This window comes from Rattus rattus, chromosome 17 (assembly GCF_011064425.1).
Source record: "Rattus rattus isolate New Zealand chromosome 17, Rrattus_CSIRO_v1, whole genome shotgun sequence".
In the NCBI taxonomy this organism is placed as follows: Eukaryota; Metazoa; Chordata; class Mammalia; order Rodentia; family Muridae; genus Rattus; species Rattus rattus.
This window is the reverse complement of record NC_046170.1, coordinates 43757390-43773578: the sequence shown is the minus strand read 5'-3', so window position 1 is coordinate 43773578 and position 16189 is coordinate 43757390. Positions and strand designations below refer to the sequence as shown.

General features: G+C 48.9%; 1 protein-coding gene across 1 annotated transcript in view; it reads right to left on the bottom strand.

The window, feature by feature from the left end:
• Galnt2 (polypeptide N-acetylgalactosaminyltransferase 2) overlaps positions 1-6129 on the bottom strand; it is a 112432-nt gene extending 106303 nt beyond the window's left edge. Inside the window, exon 1 of the mRNA XM_032887406.1 lies at positions 5941-6129. Within this exon, the coding sequence (XP_032743297.1) occupies positions 5941-6063 (123 nt within the window). The 5' untranslated portion in view covers positions 6064-6129. The remainder of the gene's footprint in view (positions 1-5940) is intronic.
• Between the last annotated feature and the right edge of the window lie 10060 nt (positions 6130-16189).

Sequence of the window (16189 nt, the reverse complement as noted above, 5' to 3'; positions counted from 1 at the left end):
CCGATACACCCATTTCCGGGCAGTCCTCTTCCTTGGAAGAGACAGGAGCTGCCCACCTTCAGAGAGGAGGCTAGCAAGGAGGCCTGGAGGAGACTGCTTACTTCACAGGGCGCTTCTAGGAGGAAGGCGGCCATTCACCAGGATGACAGCCAGCAAGGATAGGCTGAGCTGCGGGTGACAGGTTTAGCCTGACCCGAGACAGCCACCGTCCACTGACGTTTTGTCACAGCCAGCCTTGGGGTGACATATGGCTCCTAGGAAAACCCAAACTACGGCTCCACAAACAAGAGTTCAAGTAAGAGGACCTACTTTTCTACATACCCAGCCCACATGAAACTCAATCTGTTCAACACGACACACACTTCCTGGGCCCATACTACAGGGCAAGACTAAGTACAGGTGTGCCAGCCTCAGGGTTCAAACCACATCAGGGGATGCTGGCAGATCCACACCCACTCCAGGATGAGAACCTAAAAAAGCACAGGGTCTTGGCAGGTGAGCTGACTGGGATTGAAGCCTGACAGCCCATCCTTGGCTCCACTCCAAATGGGCCCATAGTCTCTGGGAAGTGAGACAAAATGGCCTTCTAGACTAAGATATATACTCCCAGGGGAACCTCTGAGGCTGGAGTTAGTCCTGAATATAATGCTCAGGCCACAGGTCAGGAAGTCTTCCCACCCAGAGAGACCAAGCCTGTTCTCGAAGCTCCTTGGGCAGCCTTTGTGGGAAGCACTACTGAGTTCTTGCATCAAGAGACCTCACCAGGAAGGAGCTGAGACCATGCGGGTAGACAAGCACTTCTGCTCAAGGAAAGGCCAGACCTTAAGTCACTGACAAGAGGTGAGTGTTCCAACACTCGGTACCGGTAACACCTATTTTGACAGGACAGGGAAGTGGGCACAGGAGCCCTAGTGGGTGACAGAGTTCACCCTTAGCTGATCGATGTGAGAAGGGGGACAAGAGGGAAACTGACTTTCTCAAAAATACAGGGGTGGTGGGCAGGGAGAGACAAGCAATTAGAGCCTGGGGGGCTCTGGGTGCTTAAGACAGTGGCTCCCAGGGGTTGGGGATTTAGCTCAGTGGTAGAGTGCTTGCCTAGCAAGCGAAAGGCCCTGGGTTCGGTCCGAGCTCGAAAAAAAAAAAAAAAAGAAAAAAAAAAAAAGAAGGAGGAGGAGGAGGAGGAGGAGGAGGAGGAGGAGGAGGAGGAGGAGGAGGAGGAGGAGGAGGAGGAGGAAGAAGAAGAAGAAGAAGAAGAAGAAGAAGAAGAAGAAGAAGAAGAAGAAGAAGAAGAAGAAGAAGAAGAAGAAAAAAAAAAAGACAGTGGCTACCAGACTGTCTGGTCTGGCTACATACATGACTCCCCTCTGCCTAGCCAGCAAATCTCGGTGTTACCACCAAACTGAGCTCTCAAACAGGCTGCAGAGAGACACAAGACCTCTGGGAGCAGGCTTGGCCAAGGCCCAGGTTTCCCACTGTGCATTCAGCTGAGCCTGCAGGAGACTGTCCAAGGACTCCCCAGAAACACCTACAGCCTTCCTGGCCTCTGTCTGAGCCTCTCCCCAGTGCCCAGGCAGCCACCTCTTAATAGGACTTTGGACAGGAGTATCACAGCAGCCTTGGGGCTGACATCATGTTCCTTAGAAATCCGAGACTAGGGCAGCCGCAGAGACGCCACATGCATCCCTGTCTTCCTACCACCCCCTCACATACCTCTCCTTAGATGCGAAGGGCAATGAACAACCCACCCCTTACCCCCGACTCCCACCCCACCCCACCCCAAACTCCCTTCATTCCCTTTCTTCCAACAGACCAAAACCCTCAGAAAAACTCTCCCTGCTCCCAGCCCAACCCCACAGTGGCTCGCCCAGGAAGCTGAGCAGACCTACGGCCCTAGCTACTGGCAAACTGGTTCATTCTCCCCTTTGCTGGAGGGTCCAGGGCATAGCTCTCTAGCTTTCTAGTGTTTGTGGGTCACAATCTGTTTCTAATGTGTTTGCACTTCCCTGCTCCACAACAGAATTCTGGAGCAGGGGACTTTACTTTCCTTAAGGAGGCTTATCTTACGGCTGTAGATGAGGCTATGCTGGGCTTTCCCTGACCGTCTCCCCACCGTTGTTTTGGAGCAGGGTCTCATATAGCCCAGGCCGACCTAGACTTGAAGGTGATGCGTAAGAAACCGTGACCTTGAACTCCGGATCCTCCTGCTTCCACCCCCACTAAGTACCGGGATAACAGGCCTGTGTCACACTAGTGCAAATGGCCTTTCTTAAATTGCACGCCTATCACTGTTACCCTGCTGACAAAGGTCAGGACATTGCGTGGCAGCCTCTTGGCAGCCTCCAATAAACCCAGCTACTCCTCCTGACCAGGGGTCAGGGAAGAGTGGGGAGTTTGGAGCCCATCCTGATTCAGGAGCAGCTCGAGCGCTCTCACCATCATGGACTTTACCCTCACTCACTTGGGCTATCGGGAACCCCATTAGGACACCACAGCTGGGTCCAGAACTGGGACATGTGTCTCTAGGATTTGCCCACAAATGGCTCATTAACAGAACCCAAGGTTCGGTGCAAACCTTGAAGGAACCCTGCAGACCTGTCCCTCAGTAGGTACGCAAAAGAAGACCCCAGGACACACAGTTTGCCAGAAACAAGAACCTCACAGGATCCTGGCTCACTCCGTTTTCTGGGGCTAGGGGATTTTTCTCTCCTCTCTTTCTTTCCTTCCTTCTTCCTGTATTAGTTAATAATAACTTACTAACAGTATATGATCCTAAGAAATAAAATAAATAACACAATAAACAAAGTCATGGTATAAGGATGCTACTCTCCCAGTGGTGATGAGAGAACGGAGAGGCAGAGATGAGCAGCAACTGAGGAAAGGTCACTGAGCAAAAGGAAGAAAGCGAGATGTCCTCCGCACCACTGGGGCCACCATGCCATCACTGTCCACTTGCACACCTAACTCAAGGTGGTAGTGGTTCCCTCCAAATCAGTCACATGAACGAGTGAACAAGCCACTTCCATGGGAAGCCCTCTACAGGACAACATAGCCCAAGTCCCTTCTCTGCTCTTAGAATCAACCTATTGCTCTCCCAATGAGTGTCCCCACCAAAGGTCCCTCGATAGTGCCCCTCCCAGTGCTTCCTGCCTAACACCTGCACCTGAGGCCCAGAGTGGGATGCAGCAGAGGTGCCAGCTCCCAGGAAGAGCCGTACCTCAAGCTCTTAGGCGGTCCATGAAGGGGCCGTGCGGTCTCTCAGCTGAGCTCACTGCTCTCAGACTGGGAACCCTTCCTGTTGCTACACTTCAGCCAGAGGCAGCTTCCTTTCAACAGAAATCCCTTCCCTCCTATGCAGCTCCATCCACTGCCAGCATACCAGGGCCCCAGGGAAACTTAACATGATTAAAATTTTAAAGCATTTAAGATGCTCAAAGGAAAGGCATTCTTGAAGTGCAAATCATCAGTTTAGGGAGGCAAGAGTAAATATGGCAGGGGGAGATACCTAGACAAATGAAATGCAATTTTAAACATTATGCATAAATTGCTCCAACGTGGGGCCTCAGCCCCGCGGAATCACAGCATCATGGAGTCCCGGCTTTCCAGCAAACGCTGACAGTTGGTTTTCAGCTCCTTAGCTCATTCAGTCTGTAGTCTGAGGTGAGCTGACTTCCTGGGTTTTGCTAAATGGAGAACAGCAGTTCAGAACAGCAGTTCTCAGAGCTGTTGTTTAGCAGGCCGGGCACACAGTGCCCAGCCTGGCCTCTCTGCTGAAGCAGCAAAAATCCTAACAGGGTGCCCTCAGACAATCCCCAAAGCACAATCCTGGAGCCTGGGGCCCCTGGGGAATAAAACAGCAGAGCATGAAGAACTAACTAAATACGGAACAGGAGCCCGTGCGATCAGTACCGACCATGAGAAGGAATGCCCGTCTACTTACCGCTAGAGAATCTGCACACTTTCAGTCTTGACGCATGCCTTATCCTCACACTCAGGTTGTACCCACTAAAGGAATCCCACATTTTCTCTCTTATCAAGAGGATGAACTGAATGTGGGGAGCCTTCCAGGGTTTAAACCCACTAAGGGATTCAAGACGGCACTCCACAGTTTGGGGGCATCCTCAGCTTCTCTCAGGATCCACCTTGCTACATCAATGGGACCACTACTGAAATGTCAAAATCTACTGCGGTTTACACACCACTTCCTTGCCCTGCAGATCACTGAACTGTGATACTCGGAGCCAGGACTACAGTCTATGGCTCACTGACAGCAGAACTCCAGGTCCTCACAGTCTCTATCAGATCACAAAGAGGTCTCAGGCATTCTTCAAACCTAAAGCTTAGACCTCAGAGGCATCCAGAGGACTTTAATGGGGAGACCAGCCAACTGCTTGCCAACAGACACCCCCAGAGGTAGGGTGACGACATCTTTGGGAGTCTGATGCCACAGGTACCTCTCCACAAACCCATGCTGGTCCCGGGCTTCCTGGGTTTGCTTTTTCTTTGTGTGGATGAGAAAAAGCACTGTCAGCAGCCAGGCTATTCCCAAGATGAGGGAAGTCTCCTGGGGATGCAAAGTTGGTACAAACCACACTTGCTCAAAGTCACGATGGTTCTCAAAAAACCAGCCGCTGCCACCAGGCACACTAGACTTAAAAACTAACAGGGGCTCCCAACACACCAACCATTCAGAAAGCAGGGCTGAGAGTCTCTCAACTCCACACAAGCCAAGCACAGGGAAACACTGTTTCCACTTTCGCTACTGAAAATAAAAAAAATGAAGCATGCACTTCTTTCAGAGCCAAAAGGACACTTCCACCTCCCTCCCTCCGTAACTGTGGCTAGGAATAACTTGAAGATGCCAGAGAAAAGGGGAGTCAGCCATGTGCCTTTGACATTGGTCGGCTAACTAGGGGTAAAGTCGGCTCATGGACCATCATCCTACTCAAGACCCTATCCTCTGGCTCCCTCGGCCGTGGTCTATTTCCATTCTTTTCTGGTCATGTAGTGTTACTCAAAACCAAGTGAGGAGGGCTACAAATTTTTGGGAAAGATAACTACATTTTGAAGCGTAAAACATTACAAACCCCTCCGGAGAGAATCCCAGAGCAGACACCACCAACCAAGGCAAGGACCTCACACTCGGCACCCAAGCCGAGACGACTGCCGAATCAGAACCTGTAAGTTCTAAGCGACCCGAGGTTCCCACGGCCTCACCACAGAACCCATCAGACACAACACACCAAGGAGGGACTTGGGGCTAGAAAATGCAAGCGCAAAAGGCTAGGCAGTTCCCGCCGCCATGAGGGGCCAAGGGCCGAGGTGGGCAGTGTAATAAGTAGGAGGGGAGGTCTGGCAGGACGACAGTCCGTCCTCACTGCCGGGTGCAGGATGAGGAGCATCAGGCAGAATCGTCGCCGGAGCACCACGGTTCCAGCCCGACCGAAATCCCCAAGATCTGGGCGCAAGACGCGAGGATCGCAGGTCCCAGTTGGGCGGAATGTGGCTGGGGGAGCACCGGGTCTCGGGTGACAATGATCCCCAAGATCCCGGAGCAGGGAGTGTGTGGCTCTGGGGCGAGCTGGGCGGAGTGCAGAGCAGGGGGCAGGGAGTCCGGCGGGAGGGTTGTCCCAGCGATCCCGGCACAGGGAGTGGAGCGCAGTGTCGCCAGCGCGATAACAGCCCCCAAGATCCTGGCGCAGGGCGGTACGTGGCTCCGGGTGCCCGCGCCCCGCGTGCGGGAGGCAAGTCGCTGCACCCAGAGCCCCGGGTGAGCGGGGCAGGGCCGGGGCTCGCGCCTCTGGCCTGAGGGCCCGGAGAAAACTTGAGGCGCGCGTCCGGGCCAGGGTCCCCGCGGGTGCTGCCCGGAGCCGGGGAGCACTCTCCGTGCACGGCGCCTCCCCGCCGCAGGCCCGGGTCGGCGCACAGGCCTCGCGCACTCACCTTCCTGCCGGCGCCGCCCCCGCCCGCGGCCAGCGCGGAGCCGCCCCCCGAGTACATGTAGTAGGCGATGCCCAGCACCCAGAGCAGCGCGAAGCACAGCAGCATCCGCGAGCGCCGCCGCATCCTCGCTCTGGGCGGCCGCCGGGCAGCCTGGCGGCGCGGCGGGCGGAGCGCGCGGCGGGCGGAGCTCGGGGCGGCGGCGCGGGAAGACGCGGCGCTCGGCGGCGCGGCGCTCGGCGCTCGGCGCCCGGCAGGAAGCGGCGGCCCGGCGGCGGGGTCAGGGAGCAAAGGGCGACCAATCGACGCTTAGGGGCGGGCGCGGGGGCGGGGCCGAGTCTCCATGGCAGCGGCTCCCCGCCCACTGCGCGCCCCCGGGAGTGGCAGGTGGAGACCGCGGGAGCGTGCGCGCGGTTCCCCAAAGACCTGGAATGGTCCAGTCTGCAGAGGTCGCCCCGGCTCACCGTCCATGTCATTTACTATTTGGGCAATAGTGGGTTCTTGGGTTTTTATTTTTATTTTCGCTTTTTATTTTTAATACAAGGTCTCATTCTATAACCCAGTCTGGCCTCGAACTCACCATCCAGCCGAAGCTGACCTCAAACTCTCAGCACTCCTTTTGCATCAGAGTTTTGAGTCGTGGGATGATGGGCACGCACTGCCCTGCGATCTGAACAAGACTAAGACAGGGAAGGTAGATTTCAAGGAACTTGTGAGGATGACGGTGCCTGCTCTTAAGAGCAAAATGGTGATGGTTTAAAATAAACATGAAAAAGAGGGGCGAGTGATGGTAATTTATGTTTTTAAATCTGTTCATGTTCTATTGGTTGCTTTCTTGAAGGAATGAGGTGAGCAGAGTAACCCACTTCATAGAGCAGGCAGTGAGTTCTCTGACAGCAGCTCTGGTGACTGTAACCTTGTCCGTGCCCTTGTGACTCTTTAAGTTCCTGTGTCTGGAAAAGAATTTCCAGTACTTGAGAGCCTGCAAATATTTCTCAGATCTGCACAGACTGCAAGAGGAACGGACTCCCAGGGCGGTAGTCTGCCCAATTCTGAACAAAGGGCACAGCAAGCCTTTGGCTACTAGGATTTTGAGCCTCACCTGAACTTCAGACTTCTCAGAAGTGAGGAGGAAGAGCCACTCAGTCCCACCAGATACCCGATTCCTGCAGATGCCCTTCACAGAAGACAGGCTTGTCACATCATAAGTACTAGAATCTAAGTTCTGTACTGACCAGAGAAGAGATTTGTAAAAAACTGAAGAGATGACAGGTTTGAAAACGCCCAGACTCTGGAGGAAAGTCAGATAAGTGGGAACAATCGTTGCCCCTCAGAAGCCTGGTAGTGAAGGGAGTGAAGAGGAAGAAGGACAAACCCCAAAGAACATGAAGGAGAAGAGCGGCCCCTCCCCCAGCACAGCATCATCTGTTGAAAACTAAAACTGCAGAGGACAGAAGAGAAAGTCCCCAAGCAGAGCCCTGCCCCTAAATGCTTCCTATCTGAGAAGTCAAGGCTAGCAAAACTGCTTCTGCAAAATGAAAACAAAAATTAGTCATATCCTGAGTGTGGAAAAGGAATCCTAACATTTCATCTGATTATTCTCCCCCCTCATCCCCAAACACACACATTGACTGATGGTGGTTGTGTCACCTGTAATCTCAACACTTAGGAGGCTGAGCCAGGAATATTGTTATAAATGAGAGAGAGAGAGAGAGAGAGAGAGAGAGAGAGAGAGAGAGACAGACAGAGAGAGACAGAGAGACAGAGAGACAGAGAGACAGAGAGACAGACAGAGACAGAGACAAAGAGACAGAGACAAAGAGACAGAAAAGAGCAAGGAGGAGGAAAAAGAAGATGGTGGTGGTGGTGGTGCTGGTGGTGATGATGATGATGATGAAGGCAAAGAAGATGGGGAAGAAGAGGAAGAAGAAGAAATAATAGTCTGGAGAGATGGCTCAGCAGTTAAAGTACTTACCATGCAAGTGAGGACCAGGAGTTAGAACCCCAGAAACACACCTAAAATGTGGGTAGGCTTGCTAGCCTACCAGTGGGACAGTGCATGGCAGGTAGTCTCTGGGGCAAGCTGGCTACCTCAACAAGCCGAGAACCAGCAAGCTTTGATGTAAGAGACCTTGCTTCAGTATATAAGGTGGAGAGCTATCGGAGATCACACCACAGGTTAACTAACCTCTGGTCTCCACACACACGTATACATGTCTGACCTATCCCCACCAATAAGGACATGGCCTTTGCACACAGACACAATCACACATGCATATACACATGCACACTATGCACACATTCACATGTGAAATGGAGAGGATGGGGAGGAGATTGGAGATGAGAAAAACAAGTAAAAAGGTTCAGTAGAAGTTGTTGAGAGCCAGGAAAGAGGAGCCAAGTCCATTGTATTAGAGGCACTGAGAAGGAGACTTCAAAAGTAAAGCAAAACTGATATTAAAGTGTTAACATCTGAGCCGGAGGTGACACACACCTTTAATGCCAGCAAGCAGGAGGCAGAGGCAAGTGATTTCTAAATTCAAGGTCAATCTGGTCTATTGAGGACAGCCAAGGTTACACAGAGAAACCTTGTCTCAAAACAACACTCTCATCCTCCACCCCTTTCCCCCCAAAAAAATGTTAATCTCTGCTGGGATGTAACTCGGGGCTAAGTTCTTACCTACCATGAGCAAGACTCTGGATTTGAGCCCAGCATCATCACCACTCAAGAGTACTTTCCAGTTTAATAGATATCTTTCCACAATTTTCATCTGGAAACTAAATACTCCAGGAGTAAAGGAAACGTCAACACTACACATCAAAGGTGACTTCCACACACCTTGGGGAAATGGTGTGGAATAACTGAAACATACCTTAGCACTTGTATTAGATTCCTCTTACTTAAGCCAGTAGAAGGTCTGGGTGCCTCAGTGCCCCAGTGGATAATGTGCTTGCTACGCAAGTGTAAGGAGCTGAGTTCAGATCCCCAGACCTACAGGAAATCCGACAAGGCAGTGCGTGACTGGACTCACAGCTGCTCCTCTGATGAGGTGGGAGATGGAGAGAGCAGAATTCAGAGAAGGTTGCAGGCCAACTAGCAACAAAGAAGCCAAATCCCCAGCAGGGTAGAAGGTGCAAGCCCACACAAGAAGTTGTCCTCTAGTCTTCACATGCATACCATGACACACACACTTCCACAAACACTTATCACAGTGCACACACACACACATACACACACACAAACACACACACACATACACACACACACACACACACACACACACACACACACACACACACACACACACACACACACACACACACACACACACACACACACACACACACACACAAACACACACACACAAACACACACACACACACACACACACAGAGTTAAAATTCAAAGGCAAGGAAGACATAAAGATGTAGCAGGCAGGATCACACTTCCTAAGAGAAATGCAAAAAGTATGACCACAAGAAAATGCATTTACACAGTGCTCAAGGCAAGCGTGCTAGCCACGGACCCCATAGCAGGCCTCCAGGCTCATGGGCTACAGAGGTATGAACCAACTGTAAAAGTTTGGAAGAGGGGTTGGGGATTTAGCTCAGTGGTAGAGAGCTTGCCCAGCAAGCACAAGGCCCTGAGTTCGGTCCCCAGCTCCGAAAAAAAAGAAAAAGAAAAAAAAAAAAGTTTGGAAGCCCCACATTGTAACTTTAATTTTTTTCAAATCCTACTTTTTATGATGGTTCTTAAATGCTTTATCCTCCCTTGTAGTCACCCACCAGAGGTAGTGGGGAAAAAATGATATGGGGGGAAGTGGACCTGTTTAGAAAGGTTCTTTGGAGCAACTCCTGTCTATGTTGTCTGGAAATCGGCAGTTTGGTTCACAGGTCAGCAGCAGCAGCCTGATCCATTAGCAAACACTTCATGGATACACTAGCAGTCTAGTTTAGTAGAGTCAAACAGGAATAGCAAACAGGAATCAGCAACAGTAGTATGACCTAGCAGAGACAGCCAGGCCTCAGCCTCAGTACAAGTCAGCAGGAGGGACCAGGAGGAACACTAGGAGTTCTTGGCTCTGCCTCTCTCAGGGAAGCAAAGATCAGAGAAGACTCGACACCCATAAGTGCTGCACAGCTAGCTCTGTAAGCAGGCCTAGCTCAGCCCCTGTCAGTGTCTGTTGAGTGCTATTTATACCCTCCAAACATCACATGTCCTCCATGTGCTTGCTTGGCACATATGAAGTTCCATCTCAGCACTGATAAGCCATGAGTGGGGACATATCTACAACCCCTAGTTGGGACAGGAGAATGGATAGGACTTGCTGCCAGCCAGTTTTGCTACAGGTTTAGCAAGAGGCCCTGTCTCAATGAACTAAGGCAGAGAGTGACAGAGCAGGACACCAGGTGTCCTCCTCTGGCCTCTACATATACACATGCATGTGCACATGTGCATATACCACACACACACACACACACACACACACACATACACTCACAGACACACACTCACACTCATTCACACTCACACACACTCACACACACACAGACACACACACACTCACATACACACTCACACACATTCACATACACACTCATACACACACACACACACACACTCACACACATACATACACACACACTCACACACTTACTCACACTCACTCACACTCTCACACACAGACACACACTCACTCACACTCACACACACACTCTCATACACACTCACTCACACAGACTTACTCACTCACACTCACACATACTCACACTCACACACACAGACACACACACTCACTCACACTCACACACACTCTCACACACAGAGACACACACACTCACACTCACACACTCACTCACACTCACACACACTCTCACACACACACTCACTCACTCACATTCACACACACGTTCACACACACAGACACACACACTCTCACTCACTCACACTCACACACACACACACACACACATACACTCTCATGGTCACGTTTGACTCTGTGTGTCTTACAAAAATAGAGATATCCACAAATGGCAAATTGAAGGAAGCTGTGTCCATATATGTAGGTAAAGGAAAGATATTCCTGGTATTTAAAAACTTAAAACACTAAGGGGGGGTTCTCTAAGAAATGGGGGAAACTATAAACAATCCCCAGTAATGCTCCAAAAAGAGCCCATAAGTGTGTGCGAAGATGTTAAGTTTCGCTCCGTTTCAAATTAAAGCTACAGAGATACTATTTATCCCCCCACAAACTGGCAAAAACTCAAAAGCTTGACAAAACACTGTCAGCAAGACTATAAAAAAGAATAAGGCAGACTTCTGTGAACAGATACGCAGAGATTTCCAGGACACGCTACGATACAAGTGTCAGAGAGCATTATCATATGCTGTTTATATATATATATATATATAAATGAAAGAAAATAAGAAAACATAAATATATCTGCTTGTTTGGGTAAAACACACGCACTAATGATAAATCAGAAAACATTAAGATTCCCGAGCCAAAGCTGGGTATAGTGTCTCATGCCTGCAAACTGCAGCACTTGAGAGCTAAGGCAGGAGGATTGAGGCCAGCCTTGGCTACGTCATAAATTCAAGTCTAGCATGGGCTATATAGTATGAGACCTCTGTCTCATTAAGAAAGAAAGAAAAAGATCAGTGAGCCACCAGAACCCCTAGAGAAAGACACACAAGGCGGAAGGAGCAACCTCTCTGAATCTTTTCCTAGGTTTGATAATGATCTACATGTTCAAAATAGGAAAGAAGGGGATGTAGCTCAGTGGGCAGAGCGCTCGCCCTGAATGCATGCTCTGAGCTCCAGCCTGCACCACATACACCAGATTTGGTGGTGCCTGCTTGCAATCCCAACACTCAGGAGGTGGATGCAAGAGAAGCACAAGTTCAAGGGCATCCTCTGCTACATAGCAAGTTTGAGGCCATCCTGAGGACCAGGTTGGCCTGGTCATTGCCAACCAAGGACCAGGCAATGAGCCCAGAGCCCCTCGGAAGCCTCCTGGAGGAGGAGAGGAAAATAAAAACAAAATCCCAAGCCACATATCTGAACCCAACTGTTGCCAATGAAGAACATGAAGGAACCAAAGAATAAAGGTCTGTCCTTATTTAGTTTTTGCTATGAAGCCAAGGATGGCCAAGCACTCCTGATCTTTCTGCCGCTGGCTTTTTTTTTTTTTTTTTTTTTTTTTTTTTTTTTGGTTCTTTTTTTTTTTTTTAGCTGGGGACCGAACCCAGGGCCTTGCGCTTCCTAGGTAAGCGCTCTACCACTGAGCTAAATCCCAGCCCCTGCCACTGGCTTCTTAAACTCTAGGACAGTTGGAATGCACCACCGTGCCCAGCCTTTTTGTAATGTGTAAACGAAGTGCATGGACTTATATCTCAGCCCAGAGAATAAAAGGACTACAAAGAATTTTGAACCTTCCCTATATTGTCTTTTTCTATAGCATAATGGGTGTAGAAATTAAACTATTTTATTCATTATGTCATCTATCAAATCATAAAGCTGTTGTTCGGGGAATTAGGAATTTCATTATTTGAGAATAGAGAAAGGCAAAGAATGTTCCTACGGACTAGATTCAAAGCTAAGGGAGAACTCACTTCACACACACACACCCCTAATAGTCAAGCAATGTGAATATTTGCCTACATGTGTGTGTTTATGTGTACAGATATAGATTGATATGGATAGATATAGGTGCAGATATAGATACATGTATTTATGTATATAGATACAGATAGATACAGAAATAGATACATATGTGTATTTATGTATACAGATACAGGTTGATACAGATAGATACAGATACAGATATAGATACATGTGTATTTATGTATACAGATATAGATACATATATGGGCTTTGGCCAGTTGCGGCCAGCAGACATGAGCACACCTCCCACCATGTAGTGGTTGCTGTTGTCAACTTGACAGACTATAGAATCACCTCAGAGATCAGCCTCTGGATATACCTCTGACTATACCTCTGAGGTATTATCTTGATTTCGTTAATTGATACATTAAGACCTATCTTAATTGTAGGCCTCACATTCCCTGGGCAGAGGATCTGGGCTTGCTCATGACACAAGGAAAGTGAGAGAGGTGCTAGAATGCATTCAAGCCTCTCTTGCTTCTTGACTCCTGTTGCTGTGACTTCTCCGCCATGATGGACTGTCGCCCGAACTATGAGGCAAACAAGTCCTTCCTCCCTCTAGTCAGAGTGTTTCATCACTGCAACAGAAAAAGAGACCAAGTTGTGCCCAGAGCTCCAGCCCCTGAGATTATGCCATGCTCCGCTCTAAACACGGCTTCTGTGGAGAAATGAGTGGACACTCCACTTGGAGAGTACTGGATGAGTCTCGCTATACATCTCACTAGAAAGTCAAGAAACACAGAACAAAAGGAAAGAAGCTAGCATCACAATGTTAGGACAACATGGGGGACAGGTTGCAGTGCCAGCCACCCCAACTAAACCTAAGATGGTCCCTTCAAAACAAATATTGAAGAAAATCTAAACCTGTGAGTCCATACTGGTCACGATGGGTCCATATGTGGAGAAGAGGGAAACTCTCTTGATGATGTGGGAAGGAGTGGGGTGTCACCCCTGCAGCAGACACAACAGATAAAGTGCTGGCTGCACTTGCATGGAGACCTCATTTGGGATCCACAGCATCTACACAAAAGACTTGGCATGCTAGCACACATCTATAATCCCAGCACCAGGGAAACAAAGGAAAATCCAGGGCCTTGCTGTCCAGCTCATCACCATGGTTCAGTGAGAAACCCCAGCTCACAAGTTAAGGTGGAGAGAGCTGGAGAATCTGCTCAGTGGGGGGCTCACTTGTTGCGGGGGACCCAGATGGATTTCCAGCATCCACACTGAGATTCACAACCATCTGTAACTCCAGCCTCGGGGGAATCTGGGTACCATGTGTGAGCTCTCTATACTACTGCTACAACGTCCCTGTAATTTTCAGGGCATCTGCTTTGAAAAGCAGTTTTAGTTGCTGGATTCTGACAGTTGGCTTCATTTCAAACGGGTAGAGAATAGAGACTGTCCTGTTAAGGACGCAAGCCTGGGTCTCCAGATGGGAGATGCAGTGTGTGGTTTCTATACTTGTTGTGGGTCAAGCAATGAGTGCTGTTGCCCCCCTGGCAGGGCACAGCTCTAGAGCTGTCACGTACAATCCAATGCTTTCATTCCAGAAGTCCGAAGTGCTTCATTCCCTGACTGTATAGTTGTTGACTGTATAGTAGAGACAGCCATATGTTTTTAGTAGCACGTGATCACGGTTCCAGTATCGTTGTTACCTGCTCATGGACCACTCACCGTGTCTGAACCTCAGGGTCTTAAAACTGTGGATCAAGAATGAATGTGGGGGGCTGGAGAGATGGCTCAGTGGTTAGGAGCACTGACTGCTCTTCCAGAGGTCCTGAGTTCAATTCCCAGCAACCACATGGTGGCTCACAACCATCTGTAATGGGATCTGACGCCCTTTTCTGATGTGTCTGACACACCAGTGTACTCATCATATACATAGAATAAATAAAGTCTGTTCAAATAAATTTAAAAAAAAAAAAAGAATGAATGTGGAAGCCAGGTAGTGATGCTTACCTTTAATCCCAGCACTCTGGAGGCAGAAGCAGGAGGATCTCTGAGTTTGAGGATAGCCTGATCTACAGAGCAAGTTCCAGGACAGCCAAGACTACACAGAGAAACCTGAAAAACTCAAAGGGGGTTGGATGACAAAGGATGAATGTAGAGATTACCGAAAATTTGGCTACAATAAAAGTTTTCAAAATACACGATGAGCAAAACTTCAGAATCAAATGTTTAATTGATCTGAGGTGTTTCTGGCTGTGCTTGGCTGTGTCAAGTCATGAGATTTCACTACAGCCTCAGTTCTGCACAGAAAGCACATATGTGCACATGTACTATGCACGGCATCATGCCAGTCAACAGCAACCAAACACTGGAACACTAGGCTCAGATTGAAGACTTCTGTGTGCTATGAACTGAAGTACACTTTCTGTACATCCAGTTTTCTGACTCAGTAGAAACATGACAGCTTAATCACAGGAAACAGACTTTTAATATTTTTCTACCATCTCTCCCAGCACGTATCAGATTGGTGTGATCTCTGGGCTGCATTAGGACATCGATTTTAAAAATTGGTGTCTGAGGTGCTGGCTTGAGTTTCATTCAAAAGTTTGTTAAATGAATTTTGGCTTGGGGTTAGGGCTGAATTTCCCAACAATTTCTGAAATGTCTCTAAACGTACTTACTCCATTTTCTAATGTGTACTTATGTGAAGCAGAGTTCGTAGCATTGACGACGATAAAATCAAAAATATTGACGAACTCTGAAAAACTCTGACAGTGCTCAGTGTCCCGGAGTATCAAATATTCTGCCAACATTTAGTCTTTAACGCATTAATCTCATTAGTATGAAACACTTCTCTCGTCTTTAATAAGTGATAAAATTATAGATGATAGATGGGGAACTGTTTAATATTGCCATGGAGAAAGTAGATAATTATGGCTATGTGAATAGAAACAAGATATATCGTGGGTGTAGGAGTGTGGGTGCACACACCTGTGCAGAGGCCAAAGGTCAACCTCAAGTTGGTTGCAAGGTCTCTCACTGGGACCTGAAACTCACCAAGTGGGGTAGGCTGGCCGGACAATAAGTACAGAGGTTTTACTTGACTTCACGTCCCCGTGCTGGGATTTCAAGGACGTGCCACCACACTTGGCTTTTCCCCTGGGTGCTGGGATGGAGCTCAAGTCTTCAGACTGCTCAAGCCGTGTCTTAGACTCTAGGACCAGAGCAATATCAAGGACCGATATTAAACAATCAGAATTCTCCACCCCTCGCAATCTAAACCATGTAGACACAGATAGTTTGTCAAGATATTTAAAACATCCTTCCCAGGTTCTACCACACTCCCAGGAGATGCTGCGGCTGCGGTTCATAAGAAGGACACTTTTTTTTTTTTTACTTTTCTATTTTTCAGAGCTGGGGACTGAACCCAGGGCCTTGTGCTTGCTAGGCAAGCGCTCTAACACTGAGCTAAATCCCCAACCCCAGAAGGACACTTTTTATGTCTAGCTGTTAGCAGCTCTTAGGGACACAAGACACGATGGTGACCAGCCTCTGTGCCTGCCCAGAAATTTCCCGACTTGTGCTGTGAACGAGGAGTGCTGTATTACCAAGGTTTAGGCTAAAGAATTCCA